Source organism: Gambusia affinis, linkage group LG08 (genome assembly GCF_019740435.1).
Source record: "Gambusia affinis linkage group LG08, SWU_Gaff_1.0, whole genome shotgun sequence".
NCBI classification, from domain to species: Eukaryota; Metazoa; Chordata; class Actinopteri; order Cyprinodontiformes; family Poeciliidae; genus Gambusia; species Gambusia affinis.
In genome coordinates this window covers 9,343,634-9,358,882 of record NC_057875.1, presented here as the reverse complement: position 1 = coordinate 9,358,882, position 15,249 = coordinate 9,343,634, and the positions used below count along the sequence as shown (strand labels likewise).

General features: G+C 38.2%; 1 protein-coding gene across 2 annotated transcripts; it reads left to right on the top strand.

The window, feature by feature from the left end:
* Positions 1 to 101: 101 nt before the first annotated feature.
* On the top strand, positions 102 to 15,246 carry alpk3a (alpha-kinase 3a). Of its 2 annotated transcripts, XM_044124263.1 has the most exons (15): positions 102 to 197; positions 443 to 754; positions 1,088 to 1,120; positions 1,461 to 1,582; positions 2,051 to 2,168; positions 3,467 to 4,772; positions 9,314 to 11,756; positions 11,931 to 12,078; positions 12,576 to 12,703; positions 12,781 to 12,816; positions 13,326 to 13,600; positions 13,668 to 13,756; positions 13,840 to 14,057; positions 14,154 to 14,202; positions 14,291 to 15,246. In XM_044124263.1, the coding sequence occupies exons 2-15, from the start codon at positions 615 to 617 to the stop codon at positions 14,607 to 14,609; spliced, it is 5,424 nt and encodes a 1,807-aa protein (XP_043980198.1). In that variant the 5' UTR covers positions 102 to 197; positions 443 to 614; the 3' UTR covers positions 14,610 to 15,246. The 2 variants fall into 2 exon arrangements, with proteins under 2 accessions (XP_043980198.1, XP_043980199.1); XM_044124264.1 differs by lacking the exon at positions 1,088 to 1,120.
* Positions 15,247 to 15,249: the final 3 nt, after the last annotated feature.

The following is a 15,249-nucleotide window of genomic DNA, read 5'->3' as shown; positions in this document are numbered from 1 at the left end:
ATATATGGTTATAACTTTTGATTTTCATTTCTTTGTTAAGGCCAAAGTCTCGTTCTGGAAAATCTGATGTTCTCCTGCGCCTATTTGTGGTCCTGCTATAAATAGGGCCCCCACTGGCAACACATGCATGTCTATGATAGGCGGTTACAGATTTTCCTCACACACTCTAGACCCAAAGCAAAACCGACAACTCAATGGTAAGCTGGATAATGTAACGTTTTTCATAGAGACAAATGCTTTGGCTCTGCTTTTGTGACATAGAAGTCAATAGCTGATTTTATGTTTGTGCCTTAGCCACGAACAGTTCAACTTGATAGTGCATCCTATTTATAACTCACTTCAATCCAAGAGCTTTGCTTGGTCAAAGGACGTTTAGTCTAAACTTTGTCTCTGACTAAAAGGTTCTGTTAATATTATAAACTTACTTTATTTTCACCCACAGGTCCTTCAGCTGAAGAGGGTCTTTTTATTTCCCAGGGAACTTTTACATGGACAGCTCAGTTAATTTTGAGCCCCCTTCCTTCCCCTCCTTCATCGTACATTTTTTAACCACAGGTTTATATATCTGGGATTTTTTTCTCTATATTATTTTTGGTTTTTTGCCTTAGTGGACAATGACTTCCAGAAGGCCAATGACTCGCTCATTTTCGGGCAATGGGAGAACCAGCAGCTTCAGTGAAGAGGAAGGCAGCTCTTCCAATGGCCGATCTGAGAACCGCAATACTTATCTGTCCAATGTTAGGCCTGAAAACAGGTAGGGGAACTTCCTTTATGATCCAAATCTATGTTTGTATTGCTGCTATCATGGTAATCTCTGAGTCAGACGGGTCAAGTTAAACGATCACTAAGACCTGCAGAAAAAATGTAGGTGGAAATGTAAATAAACAATGTTCAGCACAAGAATGTTATCATACTGAGTACCTAAAGTGGCTGATCCAAAAAAAGTTTCTGTTTTAAATGGCAGACTATCTAAGAGTTAAAGTGGTTCTTGTAGCTTAAGAGGAGCGTAGTTACAACAAGCCAGGTGACTTAAGATCCAGATTTTAATTATTCACTGACGCTCCTTCATTTGCCTCCTTCTGAATAGCTATTCAAGGTATTCTCACTACAGACCAGCGAGGTAATTCCCTATTTTAAAACATTCCTCCCGAGATCCCAACTAACATGTTAACCACAAAAACTAGTTTATCCCCAGAATGAAGCCAACATGTTTTAACTGTCCAGTGTTCAGTTCAGTTGACACCTTTGTTTTGCTTGATCTCTCACATGTTTTTGTGTCACCTTTTTCTTTTTTACAACCTCGCCTCTACTAGACATTTTCATTAACATGTTGCTTAAGAGCCCCGTGAATGTACTGCACCGAGGCGGAGAGGTCGCTTTAATGAATCAAATTATGTGTAATGCTATTCTTCTGTTTTAAAGTAGGACACTGACTCTAATGTGGCTGTGTTTCCTTCTAGGAGCACGCTGTGTAGTGTTATGGCTCAGCTGACTGAGGACATACAGCCATCTTTTGAGATCACGCTGAAATCCAAGGCTGTGTCAGAAAACTGCAATGTGAAATTCACCTGCGTTGTATCAGGTAGAGCCGCTTCCTCATCTTGTCTATGCTTGTTGTGGGTTTTTGAGAAACTGAAACTTCTCAGGTTGAAGAGATCAATACACACAAACACACAGGATGTGACTAATATGGAAACAAAGGGCAGGATTTAACTCTTTGGGCATTATTTTAGCTACTTCCTGAATTTAAGATCACATCAGGCTGGTTTGTTCTGGGTGCTTTTAAGTACAGGCAGATTGCTTGGGTGGGACCATCTGGCTGCAGCAGCTGTTAAGTGTTTGACACATCAGCAACATGATGCAACAGACACGAAACATGCTGACTCTATTATTCATAGAGGCAATAATAAAGTAGATCCATGTTGTGTTTACTATGTTACCAAGTAGCTTTTCAAGAGAATATGCTGCATAAACAATTTCACATTTGTAATGAAGCACTTTGTGGGGTAAATACTTTAAAAATTGTTTGTTTTTTGTTTTTTTTATATAGGTTACCCAGTCCCAGAACTGAAATGGTATAAGGATGACATGGAAATGGATCGCTACTGTGGACTCCCTAAATATGAAATCCACCGAAATGGGAAAACTCACACTCTTCATATTTATAAGTATGTCTAAGGAATTTGTCCAAATCATATAGAGTGCCAGTGAGTCACATGTTTACATACACCCATCACTGCCATAAATCACATCTCATTCTGGGCTTTTAATAATGTATTTCAATCATTCTTTTTCCTGGGTGGAATGACCAGACAACTGGCAGCTTGAATGAATTAAAATTTTTATATATGAATTTAATATGTGTTATGTGTTATATGATCCACACAGGTATATATACATATATAAATATAAGAATGGTACACCTAATTTAAATTGGCTGTTTTTTGGTCATTGTTTTAACATGATGACCAATAAAGAAACTACAAAAGTGATTCCCAGAAATTAGTCTCCGCCTGCATTAACAAGACAAGAATCCTTTGGGGAAAACTCTTACAGACAGATGAGACAAAGATTGAGCTCCTTGACCCCTGTCACAAGAATTATTTATAAGACCTTCCCCAAGACAGAGTTTATTTGGTAGGGACAGACACACATTGACATAGACAAACTAAACAAAACAGCAGTCCCATGTTTGCAATGGCAACAGCTAATTCGCAGCACTTATCCTTAGAAGGACTTTTAAAAAGTACCTCTAAAAGTTAAAATTATAATCATTTAAAATAGCACAGCATAATGTTGACATTTGTAGGAGTCAAGGTGAAATCTTTCAAATCTAAGAACAGTGCATCAGCTGTGAAGATTTGTGGTGGCATCTTGCAGAGAATCTGTTTGGGCTGCCAGTGAATCAGGAGCATGACACAGTTCATCATCTTCATCATCAAACCTTTGGCTTAAGAGTTTAGACTTATACACAAGTGGGTGTTCCAACACGACAAGGTCAGAAGAGGCTCTGGAATGAATATAGCAGACTAACACTAAGCTTCTGGAATTGCCTCAACAAAATTACAAACATGTGGATTATACTGCCAATAACAGAAAACCAAATAATTTAAATGTGTTCTAATGTTGCTAATTAGAACAGTGGACACTTATTAATCAAGAAACATACCAAAAGCTTGTGGATCATTCTAGAAAGAGCTAACCCACTGAGAGACATTTATCCAAATATTACTGGAGTTGTATGTCTTTGAATTTTTAGACTTAAAAAAAATTAACAACAGGAGACCTAAATTCAGTTTTTAAAATGCATTAAAGCTGTTTATTGTCTCATCATTTCACCAAAAAAGAGTGGGTTGAATGCACTGGATAAAGTCCAACACTAACATGACATTAATGTTGTAATCCCTGCATTCAGAGTGATACAATGACAATGTCAGACTATAAGAACAGGATTTTCTTTTTTCAGCTGTACATTGGATGATGCAGCGATCTACCAGGTTTCAGCCAGCAATAGCAAAGGTATCGTCTCCTGCTCTGGAGTTTTGGAGGTCGGTACCATGAATGAGTACAAGATTCACCAGCGATTCTTTGCTAAACTCAAGCAGAAAGCAGAGAAGAAGAAAAGGGACATCGAGGAGAAAGGCAAGAAGGACAATAAAGAAAATATTAAGAAAGAAGAGCAGCGAAGTAGCCCAGAGCATTTATACAGAAAACGCTCTGTGCCACCACTGGAGGAGAAACCAGTGGTGAACAACTCTGCCACAGCAGAGCAGCCTGGAGATGTAGCTCAATCAAAGGCACTTATTGCAGAAGGCAAAGATGCAGGAGACATCGCCTCTGTAAACAGTTCTTTGGAGAAGGAGGAGTCAGCAGAAACATTGGCTAAAAAGAGAATAAAGATGTCAAATGGTGTAGATATTGGGGTCAACACCAACATTAGTAAAAGCCATCTGATCGGGAATGGAGGTGAAAATTCCTACGATGGAGGAATCAGTTTGGCACAGTTTTTGGCAGAGACTATTCAGTCCCAGTCTGGTGAGGAAAGTCAGGAGGAGAAAGCCAAAGAGACAAGCATAGTTACTTTAAGAGATAATAAGGGAAATGATACTGAGGAGAAGTTGGAAGAGCAGAACAAGCAAGAAAGCAGTGAGAAAAGGAGACAAGAGGAAATAGTGATAGATAAAGAAAAGAAAAAGGAAAACCAACCAGAGGCGGCACACACAACAACTCACAGCAGACTCCAGAAGCCCAGTAGTTCAGAAGTCAAAGATTATAGCAAGGGTCAAAAGGATCATGACCAGCATAACATTCATGCCTCCATATCCTCAATGCTGCACTCTGTTAAGGACTTCTTTTTTGGTAAGAGCAAGAAGGATTCTAATAATATGTCACACACAGACAATGAAGATGAATATTTTGACCACTCAACAGTTGTCCCTGAACCAGATATGCCTCCATCATTTCAGCTGCAAACAGGGCATAGTTCTGAGGTCCTGGCAAATGATGTTGTACCAATGGAGACAGACAAGGCATCAGAACCCTCAGAAATTGTGAAGCAACAAGCAGTGCCAGCAGAACCTATTCATTTTAACTGTGAAGACACAGGTCCACTACAAGATCATAAACTGATTCCTGAGATCATGAATGAATCTGCAGGAAAGAAAATAGAAGAGGCTAATGAGACTGTGGAGGCCATGGAGGAATCTACAGAGGCAGAGAGGAGCAGTCCAGTGGAGAAAAAGTCATTGTCTGGGTTTCAAGTCCACGCTGAGGTAAGTAGGACAGTCTCCCTAGGCAGCTATCTGCCATTTCCAGATTAAGAATTGATATTATCAAACAAAGTTGAGCTACACCATTTCTTAACGTCAGGTAACCATAACATAGCATGCACATTATGATCGTTTGCTATTTTCCTCTCACATGTGAAAAAGTTAGACAGTGCAGTTACTTCATGGAATGGCTTATTTTTACTACAGATAAAGTGAGTCATCTATGAGTGAGCAGAGTCGAGAGTTAGTGTGTGTGTGGAGAGTGGAATAGGGAAGTTATCACAAACTTGCTGTTGATGCATGTGGGGGTGGGGGATATTGGACATCAAAACTGTACATTGAATGACAGCAGGTGAAATATCTTCGATGTCGGCCTTTCTGATTGGAACACTGGTGCGTCAGAGATTATGATGAAACATGAACATCTGAAATAGCTCTCGCATTACTTTGCTTGGCAGATGGTTGGGCAGGTTCGGCAAGGAGTTGTAGAGAGTCTAGGGGCAGGTTTCAGCATGAAAGGAAGGCCATGTCACTGTGGTCAGATTCCTCGCTGACCCCCAACCACCTCCCTCTTTCGGTGTCCTAAAATAAACCTTTTCCTCATCCAGCCAAGAGGGTGGGGGACGGCAGGTCTTTAATCATCTTACTCTGCTCATTTGAGAATTATTTCACTTCTGACGAAACATTGCCATATTTAAAGCTTGTGCTTGATCAAAGACTTTCTCTCAAATAATCTAGTTTGCAACGCTTGAATCACAATCGCGCATGTTCTTGCTGAGCTTAAACCTTGGACTATACTCCATATCTGACTGTCTTACAGTGCCGTGAAAATGTTTGTGCCTTCATACAGAATCTTTTATTAATGGAAAAAAGGCGTCGCAAACCAGTCTGGCTTTATGTGAAAAAATAATTGCCATCTTGTTGTATCATGAATGAACATATCTTGGTTCAGTTTATCTAGCCATGACATCTAGCTATAGAATCAAGAAATCACTTAAAGATAACTTACTAATGTAAGACAGGAGGCTAAAAGATCTCCAAAAGCCCCAATCAAAAGAAATTAAAAAAAAAGATGGTTACAAGCCTTTGGGACTCCAGGAAACCATAATATCCATGGAAGAGTTGCAAAACCAAAATCATTGCTGACCAAAAAGGTCACAAAGGTCTGCCTCACATTCCTAAAAGAAAATATATATATATATATATATATATATATATATATATATATATATATATATATATATATATTATGATGATCTTTTAGGAATTTTTTGTTGAGATCTGGTGACCCAAAAGGTGGAACTTTTTGAAAGATGTCTGTTGAGTTACATCTTGCATAAAATAGACCAGGATGTTGGCACAGAGTTTGCATATTGTTACTGTACACACAAAGGTTCTCCCTGGGTATTCTGGCTTCCTCTCATAGTCCAAAAAATATGCATTTAGGATAAGCATGCAGGCATGGTTGTTTTTCCTATGTATCAATATAAATAAATAGCAGTTGTTGCTTCACTGGATGGCATAAGCAGTGACTAGGTTTAAGTGGCAATTATTTTTTCATAAATGGCATTTTCTTCATAAATTCAATAATCATTGTGAATTTACTTTTTGTCTCACTCAGGCTAGTTAGGTTATCTGTGTCTTGTGAAAAAGGAAACTTAAGTAAACATGTTTATTTGCACATCTGCAATGTTTTTAGCATACAACTTCTATGATTGTGTCATTGGAGAGAGTCAAGTGTTTTTTTTTCTCAAATGGCTGTTGCAGCTATTTATACAGCAGTGTCAGAGCACTTAATTTGTACTGAATGTGACACTGGTTCCCCTTCCACAGAAAGCAGTCACTTCTTGTTTTCCTCGTAGTCACTGTGAGCCAAGCATGTTGTCACGAGGAAACACGTGGCTGCTGGATGCCTTCTGTATAAAACTGAAACATGTGAACACCACAAGCAGGAACACCGAAAGCATTAAAAGACGATTATGTATGTTGATGTTTAAAGTGTTGTGAAGTGTTTCACCAGTAAGCCATTTAATGTTTGTCTATCATAGGTTATGTTACTCAACCTAGCGATGGCAGAAAAAACATCTGTCAGCAGATTTTTCGTTTTGTTTTTTGTTTTTTTACATAGATTTGTCATTCATTCACTGCACAATGCTTTGTGTACAGCACACCTTTGCCTACAGGGTGGGGAATTCCTGTGTCTGACTTAATTGAGCATGCAAAGACTTCTAAACTCTGCTGCAGTTCTTTTGGGGGTGGTGCTTGTGTTTTGTTTTGTTTGAATTTTTTGAATTTAGAGTTGTGAACTTTTGATTAATGATGAAAAGTCATTGGAGTAATTAAAAACATCTGAATCCAGACTTCTAGACATGCTATTGGACCTTTCTGTGTGTACACACGTTTGGTTTCAGCTACCTTACATGTGACATGAGGTTAGTGTCCTAAAATAAACTGACAGCTCATAAAACTGAATACTTTATTGACTTTTGAAAGTCACTTTTTTGTTCCCTTCATTGTTTAATAACTGATTAGCTTTATTAAATGACCAAAGAGTTGTGCCTGTCTGCTTGGCTGTATATGACGGCATTGTAATACGAAGTCTGCCAGGAACTGTCAGTGTCAATGCTTCTGTTGATTTACAACAGAAATACTTGTCTGGGTCTAAATGTGTCACACTATCAAAGGTCAATGCTGTAAGTTCATTTTAATGAGCTTCTTAAAAATATTATGATCCCACAACTTGGCTCAGAAATGTTTTAAAGAAGGTGTCTGTTTACCACCTATGCATCTATACACCATGAGTAAGCTGTTTTGAAATATGTTAATATTTCTTCCAAAATCCAGTCTCATTGTCATAATTAATATAAAAAATAATTTCTATGAAGCTATCATAATCTTATTTAAAAATAAAGAATCATGAAATATATGGGATTAGGAACATTAAATTAAACAACAGCCATTCAAAATAATTAGGAACTAGTAATTAATGAAGACAATAATTAAGTCTTAACTCTTATGGAGATTATAATATATTAAGGAAATCACAATACAAATATAAAAACAAGACATGGCTACCCTACTTACTAATTTAATGACATACAATTACAAATTACTGTAGTTGAGGTTTTGTGACAAGGAATTGAACAAATAAAAATTTTATCTAAACTCATTAAAGATTTGACATTTGTAAATATCTTACTGGACTCTCAGGAGCCTGAAGAAAAGTATTTTCTAGTCTAATTTTAAGTTTTATCCCTATTTTATTCTGAGTGTGAAAAGGAGAATGAACCAAGATGAGGAACCAGCTTTGTTCTGTCAGCTTTTTCACCACTAACATAAAACTGAAGAGTACCTGACGTTTGCAAGACCACATGTTCTGTCTCTTACGGAACAAGCTCGTAGGGCTTCATCTGTGGTTAACACCTATGTCTTTCCCTGAAAGTCAACATTTTCATCAGAAGCACTTTTTTATCTTTGGTAATCCTAGTACCAGCAGACTGAAAGTTCTCATCCAATTTCTTAGATGGCCAGGTTCCTCAATTTGAATCACTTATGTAATATTGCTTAAAAATAGTACAAAATAATGCTGAGCAGAAATCCAAGTAGTGAAGAAAAAGCTTGACTACTTGCTGGAGCTGTATGCAAACATAAGCAGATGTAGCAGCATACGATGTGAAGAAAATGATCACAATACAATATAAAGTGTTTATCAGAGGTCTTTGTCCCAGTCAAATAAACCTTTTTGGGATGAGTTCAAACTGAGCTGCTCACTAAGATTCTAAGGTTCTTAGGTGAGGGAGATGTGAAAGGTCATCCACCCTAAGAAAGGCAGTGATTATGTATTTACTAGAAACATAAAGTTGACCTTTTTCACATTGATTTTTTTTTATACATTTAATCATTGAGACCTTAACATACCTCTCTGCATACATTAAAGCAAGTTGTTTGGATTTTGGAGAAATCTCAGCCAATTCATAAATGTAAAGATTTAATTCACTGTCTTATACACTGTTTATTTAGAGGAGAATTTATTTTTTTACTTTAGCATCAGTACAACTTTTCTATCCTTGTTGTCTCTGAGAGAACTTTCATCTATACTGAAAAAACTGCAGATCTTTCAATTTTATGGTTCTTAAAAACAAGCATTGCTGATTATGTTTTTATTGTCCTGCTTTTGATTTGACCTGATCCTTTTTTTATTCTGTTACCTGTTGGCTGCCACCCACTAACTGGTTTTGTCTAAACTAGCAAAATAATATGGGTAATATCCTAAGAACCTCTAATATATTTACACAAAATAAAAATAAAAAATAAAAAATACATATTTATTATTAGCCCTATAGGCAGTAAGGACATTTTAGAGACTGAGAAAAAACATGGTGCATGCATGTATTATAATAGGTGTCTATATGTAGTACAGCAAGCAAATTCTGTTTCAATCATGATAAAAAAAAAATAAAAAAAAACTATTTTTAGACTATGTGAAAGACTATTGGAGGGGATGTGGAATTAGTAATATTACTTTTTATTTCATGTTCTAACAGGAAGGAAAGAAAGACTCAGAAATAGTTTCAGCCATAAAAGAAGAGCTACCAGAACATCAGGGGACAGATCACCCACTTGTTCTTCAAAAGCCTAATCCAGATTCTGGAAGAGATGACTCTTTATCTCAAAATGATAAAAAACACTCCCTTCTACCCCTCCTTCATAAGGGAGAAGATTACTGTACATTATCACAAAGTGTTAACTCATTAACAGAAAACTATAACCCTGGAGTAACACTTATGGAAACTTTAAAAAAGGAGGAGGTCAGTGTTCTTAATGTGGACAAAGAAACGCCTGACATTCAAGACTATCACTCCTCCCACAGGCTATCTAAGGAAGAGAAAGTTGAAGTGAAATCAAACAACCAACCCTACTTGGATATAAACAAACCTGAGATTACAAATATGTCAGCCTGTTCTCCAGAAGACAGAATCAAGCAGTGTGACTCTGAAACACCGAATAGGTTGCTGCCTGCTCTTCCTGCCACGGTAGCTTACAGTGCAGAGAAAGATCATCTAGAAGAAGAGGCCAAATGCGCTTCGCTTATTCAGGAAGCTAACATTGCATATCTGCCCTTTGAAGTACCACAATGTTTAGAAATGGGTGACCTAAAAAGTCAATGTGAACAAGACACCGTGGCTGAAGAAATTGCAGAAGACCACCAATGTAAAACCATACCCAGTTTAAATTTCAAGGAGATGTGTGAGGTAAAAGAGAAATATAGTTCTGCCTCACGGGATGATGTGAAAATGTATTGGTGCAACAGCCTAAAAACACAAAAGCCATTGTCTCTACAAGTTGATAATAGAGAAGTGAGGAGTGAAAGTTTACAGCCAGAGTCAATAAAAGACACAATACTGGATGAAGAAGAGTTGAGCAAACCAAAGACACTCGTAGTAACAGAAGAGAATGCAAATAGCCTAGAGGAACACAGTAAAACTTCTAATGGAAAAAGCAATGATTTAGGTTGGAGTGCTGAGCATAATTGTAGCATGGTAAATATTCCATCAATCCAAATATCTACCACTGAAGACATCCCAGATATCAAACTGCCTATGCCAGAGATGAACATGAGCAAAGAATTTATAATTCCAACCATCAATACAATGGAACCTGATGTGAAAGAATGCACTCTGCCTCCAAGTATTTTGGCTCAAAACAAGCCAGGCTTAAACGATTTGCAAAAACATGATGCAACTCATGAGTCAAAGACAAGAATCCAAGAAGAGAGAGTGGCTGATTTCCCAGGTACAGTCCCCACGCAGAGAGGAATGCAGCACACCGATGACCTCTCACCTACAGAAAAGTTAAAGGAAGTTGCTCAAGAAATGTACGAACACCAAAGCAGTGTACAGCTCCCTCTCATGGAATGTGCTTCAATTCCTGTTATAAATGTTTCCTGCAGTGATGATCTGGAGAGTAATACATTGGGTATCAGCAGTGGCTGTGGGACAGAAAAGGCTTTTGAAACTCAAACAGAGACTCTGTTTGTGGTTCCACCAATATCAGTCTCTTGTCATGAAAGCGAAGCTGAGCTTAAATCGCCTGCTCCCACCAAGACGGCAGAAACCGAAACTTCAGCTGGCACGCCAAGGGGAACAAAGCAAGGTGTAACTGAAAACCTGAGTGAGAAGCCTGAAATACCTAAACGAAAAAAAGACTTAAAGGATACCTCTGATAAGAGCCTTAAAGAGAAGACACCAAGTATGGTTGGTGAAACTCCAATGTCAAAAGTCGGTGGCAGTATGCCAACTTTTAGTAAACCAACAGATGACAATATTGTTCCTGAATCACTGAAGCAAAAGTCCCCAAAAGAGGCCAAAAGAGAGAGTTCTGTTGAGGATTTTTTAAAAAACAGACCATCTGTTGAAAGACTAAGCTCCAAGCCCCCAACATACCCATCTTTAAGTCCATCCAGTCTACGCAAATTTATGTCCAAAGCAGCTCCAGAGTTGGACAACGAGACTACAGCCAACATCCCTGCAATCTCTGTGGAAGATCGACAAAGCGACAAGGCAGAGGAAGATTTCAGTGGGGGGTCGACGCCAACATCATCTCTCTCCTGTGAGAGCAGCCCCCGGCTTAAGCGCCGGGACAGCCTGACACTTATACGTTCTGCCACCCCTGAGGAGTTGGCCTCTGGAGCTCGGCGCAAAATCTTTATCCCAAAAAGAGAAGAAGAATTGGAGGGAGCAGTGTTTAGTGTGCTAGAGGGCAAGAAGGAAAGTCCCTATATGTCACCAAGCCAAGCTCGCAGAGCTGCGTTGCTACAAGCCTCCACGGGACAGAAGACCCCACCAATGGAGAGGCGCTCTCCATTGATGAGTCGCAGAAAGGCTACTTTGGAAGTGCCAAAGGTTGTGGAAGAGACTCCCACTATAGAACCAACCAGCACTAAGGTGGAGGAAAAACCAGCTGGAAAGAAGACAGATCCTTTGAAAGGTAAACAGTCAATAATTTTCATTCATTATTTTGTCCTATGATTTAAGAAATTGGTATAGCTATCTAGAAAGAACTTTAGGTCAACTTGTTTTTCAGAATTTAACATTCCATAAAATATGTTCTTCACATACTTTTACAGTGTTTATTGATTTTAAGTACACTGTTTCTCACCAGCTCCCCAAGTTATCCGCAAGATCAGAGGAGAGCCCTTCCCAGATGCTTCTGGACACCTGAAGCTGTGGTGTCAGTTCTTCAATGTGCTTAGTGACTCCACCATTAAGTGGTTCAAGGATGAGGAAGAAATATTAGAGATGAAGAGAAGGTAAACCCCCCACCCACAGATGTTTCACCAAAGCTCAAACCACAAACATTTTTAGACATACTAAAAATAAATTAAAGTCATGAACTGAATTTTAATTCAACTTTCCACTATTATTTACATGATGCGAACTTTGACAACCAAAAGCTGGACAAGTTGTAAAATAAAGACATTTAGGAAATAAGTATTATTTTGACCCCTCCCCCATGGTCCTCTGTCATTCTCATATTTTCACTGGAGAGTTGACCAGCTCATGTGACTGTGAATCCCACAGCCATGGCACAGAGGGGTGATTCTCTGGCTAGACACATAAACTGTAACATGACACAATATTTTCCCATCTCATGGGTGCATTATAAAGTCTATATATGTGCTACTGGTTGCTGTCAGCAGACTGTTTCCACATAACGTGACTTCCGTACTTAGAGTGACACCTTGTGGATTTTTGATCAATTTGAATGCAAATCTAATGAGGCTCTCATTTTGTTTTTCTCTCTTAGTGGAGGGGATGAAAGCCAAGTAGTTCTAGCAGTTGTGCATGCATCAAGCCAAGACTGTGGAGTATATGGATGTTCAATCAGTAATGAATATGGGACAGACACAACTGACTTTTTGCTGAGTGAAGAAAGTAAGAAAAGCAATCAATTGATTAAATTATATCATTCAATTTAATTTAAAAGTATTTTTTGTCCATTTCTTTTGCAGTTCTGTCTGAATTCTTACTCAAGGAGGACTTGGAAGGTACTTTTCATTGCTATGTTTTGCTTTTAATTGTTTCTTAAATCTAGAAAAAAAACTGCATTATTGGTTTTTTAACCTTACCTTGCTTTAAGCCCACCTGTGTTCCTTGGTCTTCATGAGGCTGTTGGTTCACTAATGTCCTCCAACAAACTTCTGTGGCTCTGACAGAGGGTCACAGATGTTTATACTGAGATTAAAATACACACAGGGTGGACTCACTTTACTAAAGGTGTAACTACAGAATTTTATTGTCTACTGGGTTTCATTTAGGTGAAACTAGAAGAGGGTGACTAGAAATCGCCTAAACTCTTTTCAGAATTGGATTTGTAAAAGATTTTTTAAAACGATATATCCTTTTCCCATCACTGAATAATTATCAAACACTGGTTTATTAAATAAAATCCCAATAAAATACATAGATGTATTGTTGTTGTATTGAGACAAAATGTTGAAACATTGAATAGATTTGAAAGGGACGATAAAGCATTCCTCTTTAATGTTTTCTCCAGTTGGAGAGGAGATCGAGATGACCCCACTGGTGTTCACCAAAGGCCTGGCAGACAGCGGCACTTGGGGGGAAAAGTACTTTGGTCGCATTTTTACCGAGATGGTCCACATTGGGGAGGGCTGCACTCACAAAGCCAGCAGAGTGAAGGTTATCTATGGCCTGGATCCCATTTTTGAGTCCGGAAGCACCTGTATCATTAAAGTTCGAAATCCCATCGCTTACGGGACCAAACAGGAGAGCACCCTTGCAGAGAGAAATTTGGACATTGCAAAGCAAGTGAGTGCAATTCAAACTGCAACGTGACAAATCTAACCAAATATAGTAAACAACTTTTTTTTTAAAGGAGTGTAAAGTCCAAGACATGATCCGAGAATACTGTAAAATATTTGCAGCTGAAGCAAGAGTAAATGAAAACTTCGGCTTTTCATTAGAGTAAGTACTTGTTATTCAACTGAGGTATAAAACTTTAATTCACTACCTTTGATAACCCTACTAACATATCTTGGTTCTTGCAGAGTAATCCCTCGGTATCTAATTCACCGCCCTGCAAACTCTGTGCCATATGCCACAGTGGAGACTGATCTTACAGGAGACTTTGGGAAATATTGTACCATAGATCTCAAAGGCAAGTTGTTTTCACAAAACATTTCAGAGCTGGATCAGAAATGCTGCACCTTCCAGCACTGGATTCATCAGTGGACACATGGAAATTTGCTGGTCACTCAACTGGAAGGTAAGCCACACATATAAGTTATTAAGAAAAAAGTGATCAATAATGTCATTTGTGATTAATGCAAAAATATTTATTGATATTCTTTTATTTTTGTAGGTGTTGAAACAAAAATTACAAATATTAAAGTTGCCACCAAGTCGAAAGGGTTTGGATTTCCCTCTCAATATGCAGATGTTTCTGATTGTTTGCTTCAAAATCAAATTGCTAAACCAGATTTTCTTCCCGTGTTTCAGATATCAAGGACTAACTGAATGTGGCTCCCCGGAAGTATTTGACCAGTTCGTGATGCATCATCAATGCAACTACTACTGTGGACTTCTTGGGCTTCGAGCGCTCAAAACAGATCTGCAACAACCGGCCAAGCTAAAGGGCTCCAGAAGCCCCCTGCTCAACCGAAAGCTAGGTTCCAACAGCCCACAGCTGCAGAAAAAAGGGCAAAGCCCACAGGTGTCTAGAAAGACCAACATTAGCCCAAAAATAGCCAGAAAAGCTCAAGAAACAGGTAATAGTAACTCAGATGAGAAACAAAAGCCCACAGAAGCTCTTTCCTGAGGTAGGAAATAAGACTTTCATTTGATTCCATCATGACGAATCATGAGATATGCAATCCGTCCCTAGTTCCAGGTTTAAAAAGACAAGGACCTTAAAAGAGTAAAGGCTTAACACACCAAAAGTTATTAAATCCTGCTTGCAAAGAAAATATCCCCTAAATATCTCAACTTTGAAGATATTCCTTTCCTTTATTTCATAAGTCAAAGGTGCAATACAACAAAATCTTTTCCTGTTAAGGATTTCAAGGAAACTATTGTAACCATTAAAGTGAATATTTTTCAGACAGTTTCCAAACAATCTTAGCTTCTTAGTGAGTGGAAAGAATAGTGTCTCCAAGCAAACTCTGCCAAATAATACAAAGGAGAAATCAGCAAAGAGGTATTTAAAATTAAAAGTCTAAGTTTTACTGTACCTGACCACAGCCACTGAATGTGTATGTATTATTACTGAGTGTGTACATCTGTGATGTAGATTATATAGAAAAAAAAATATTAGTACACTTAAAGCTGCCATTGCATCTTGTTTAATTTCTTTACACACGAAAGTCCAACACACGCTGTGGAAAAGCAGCATTACATTAAAGGTTTCACTGGGCACTTTGCTTTTGGGTTTATAATTACTATATATATATATATACATA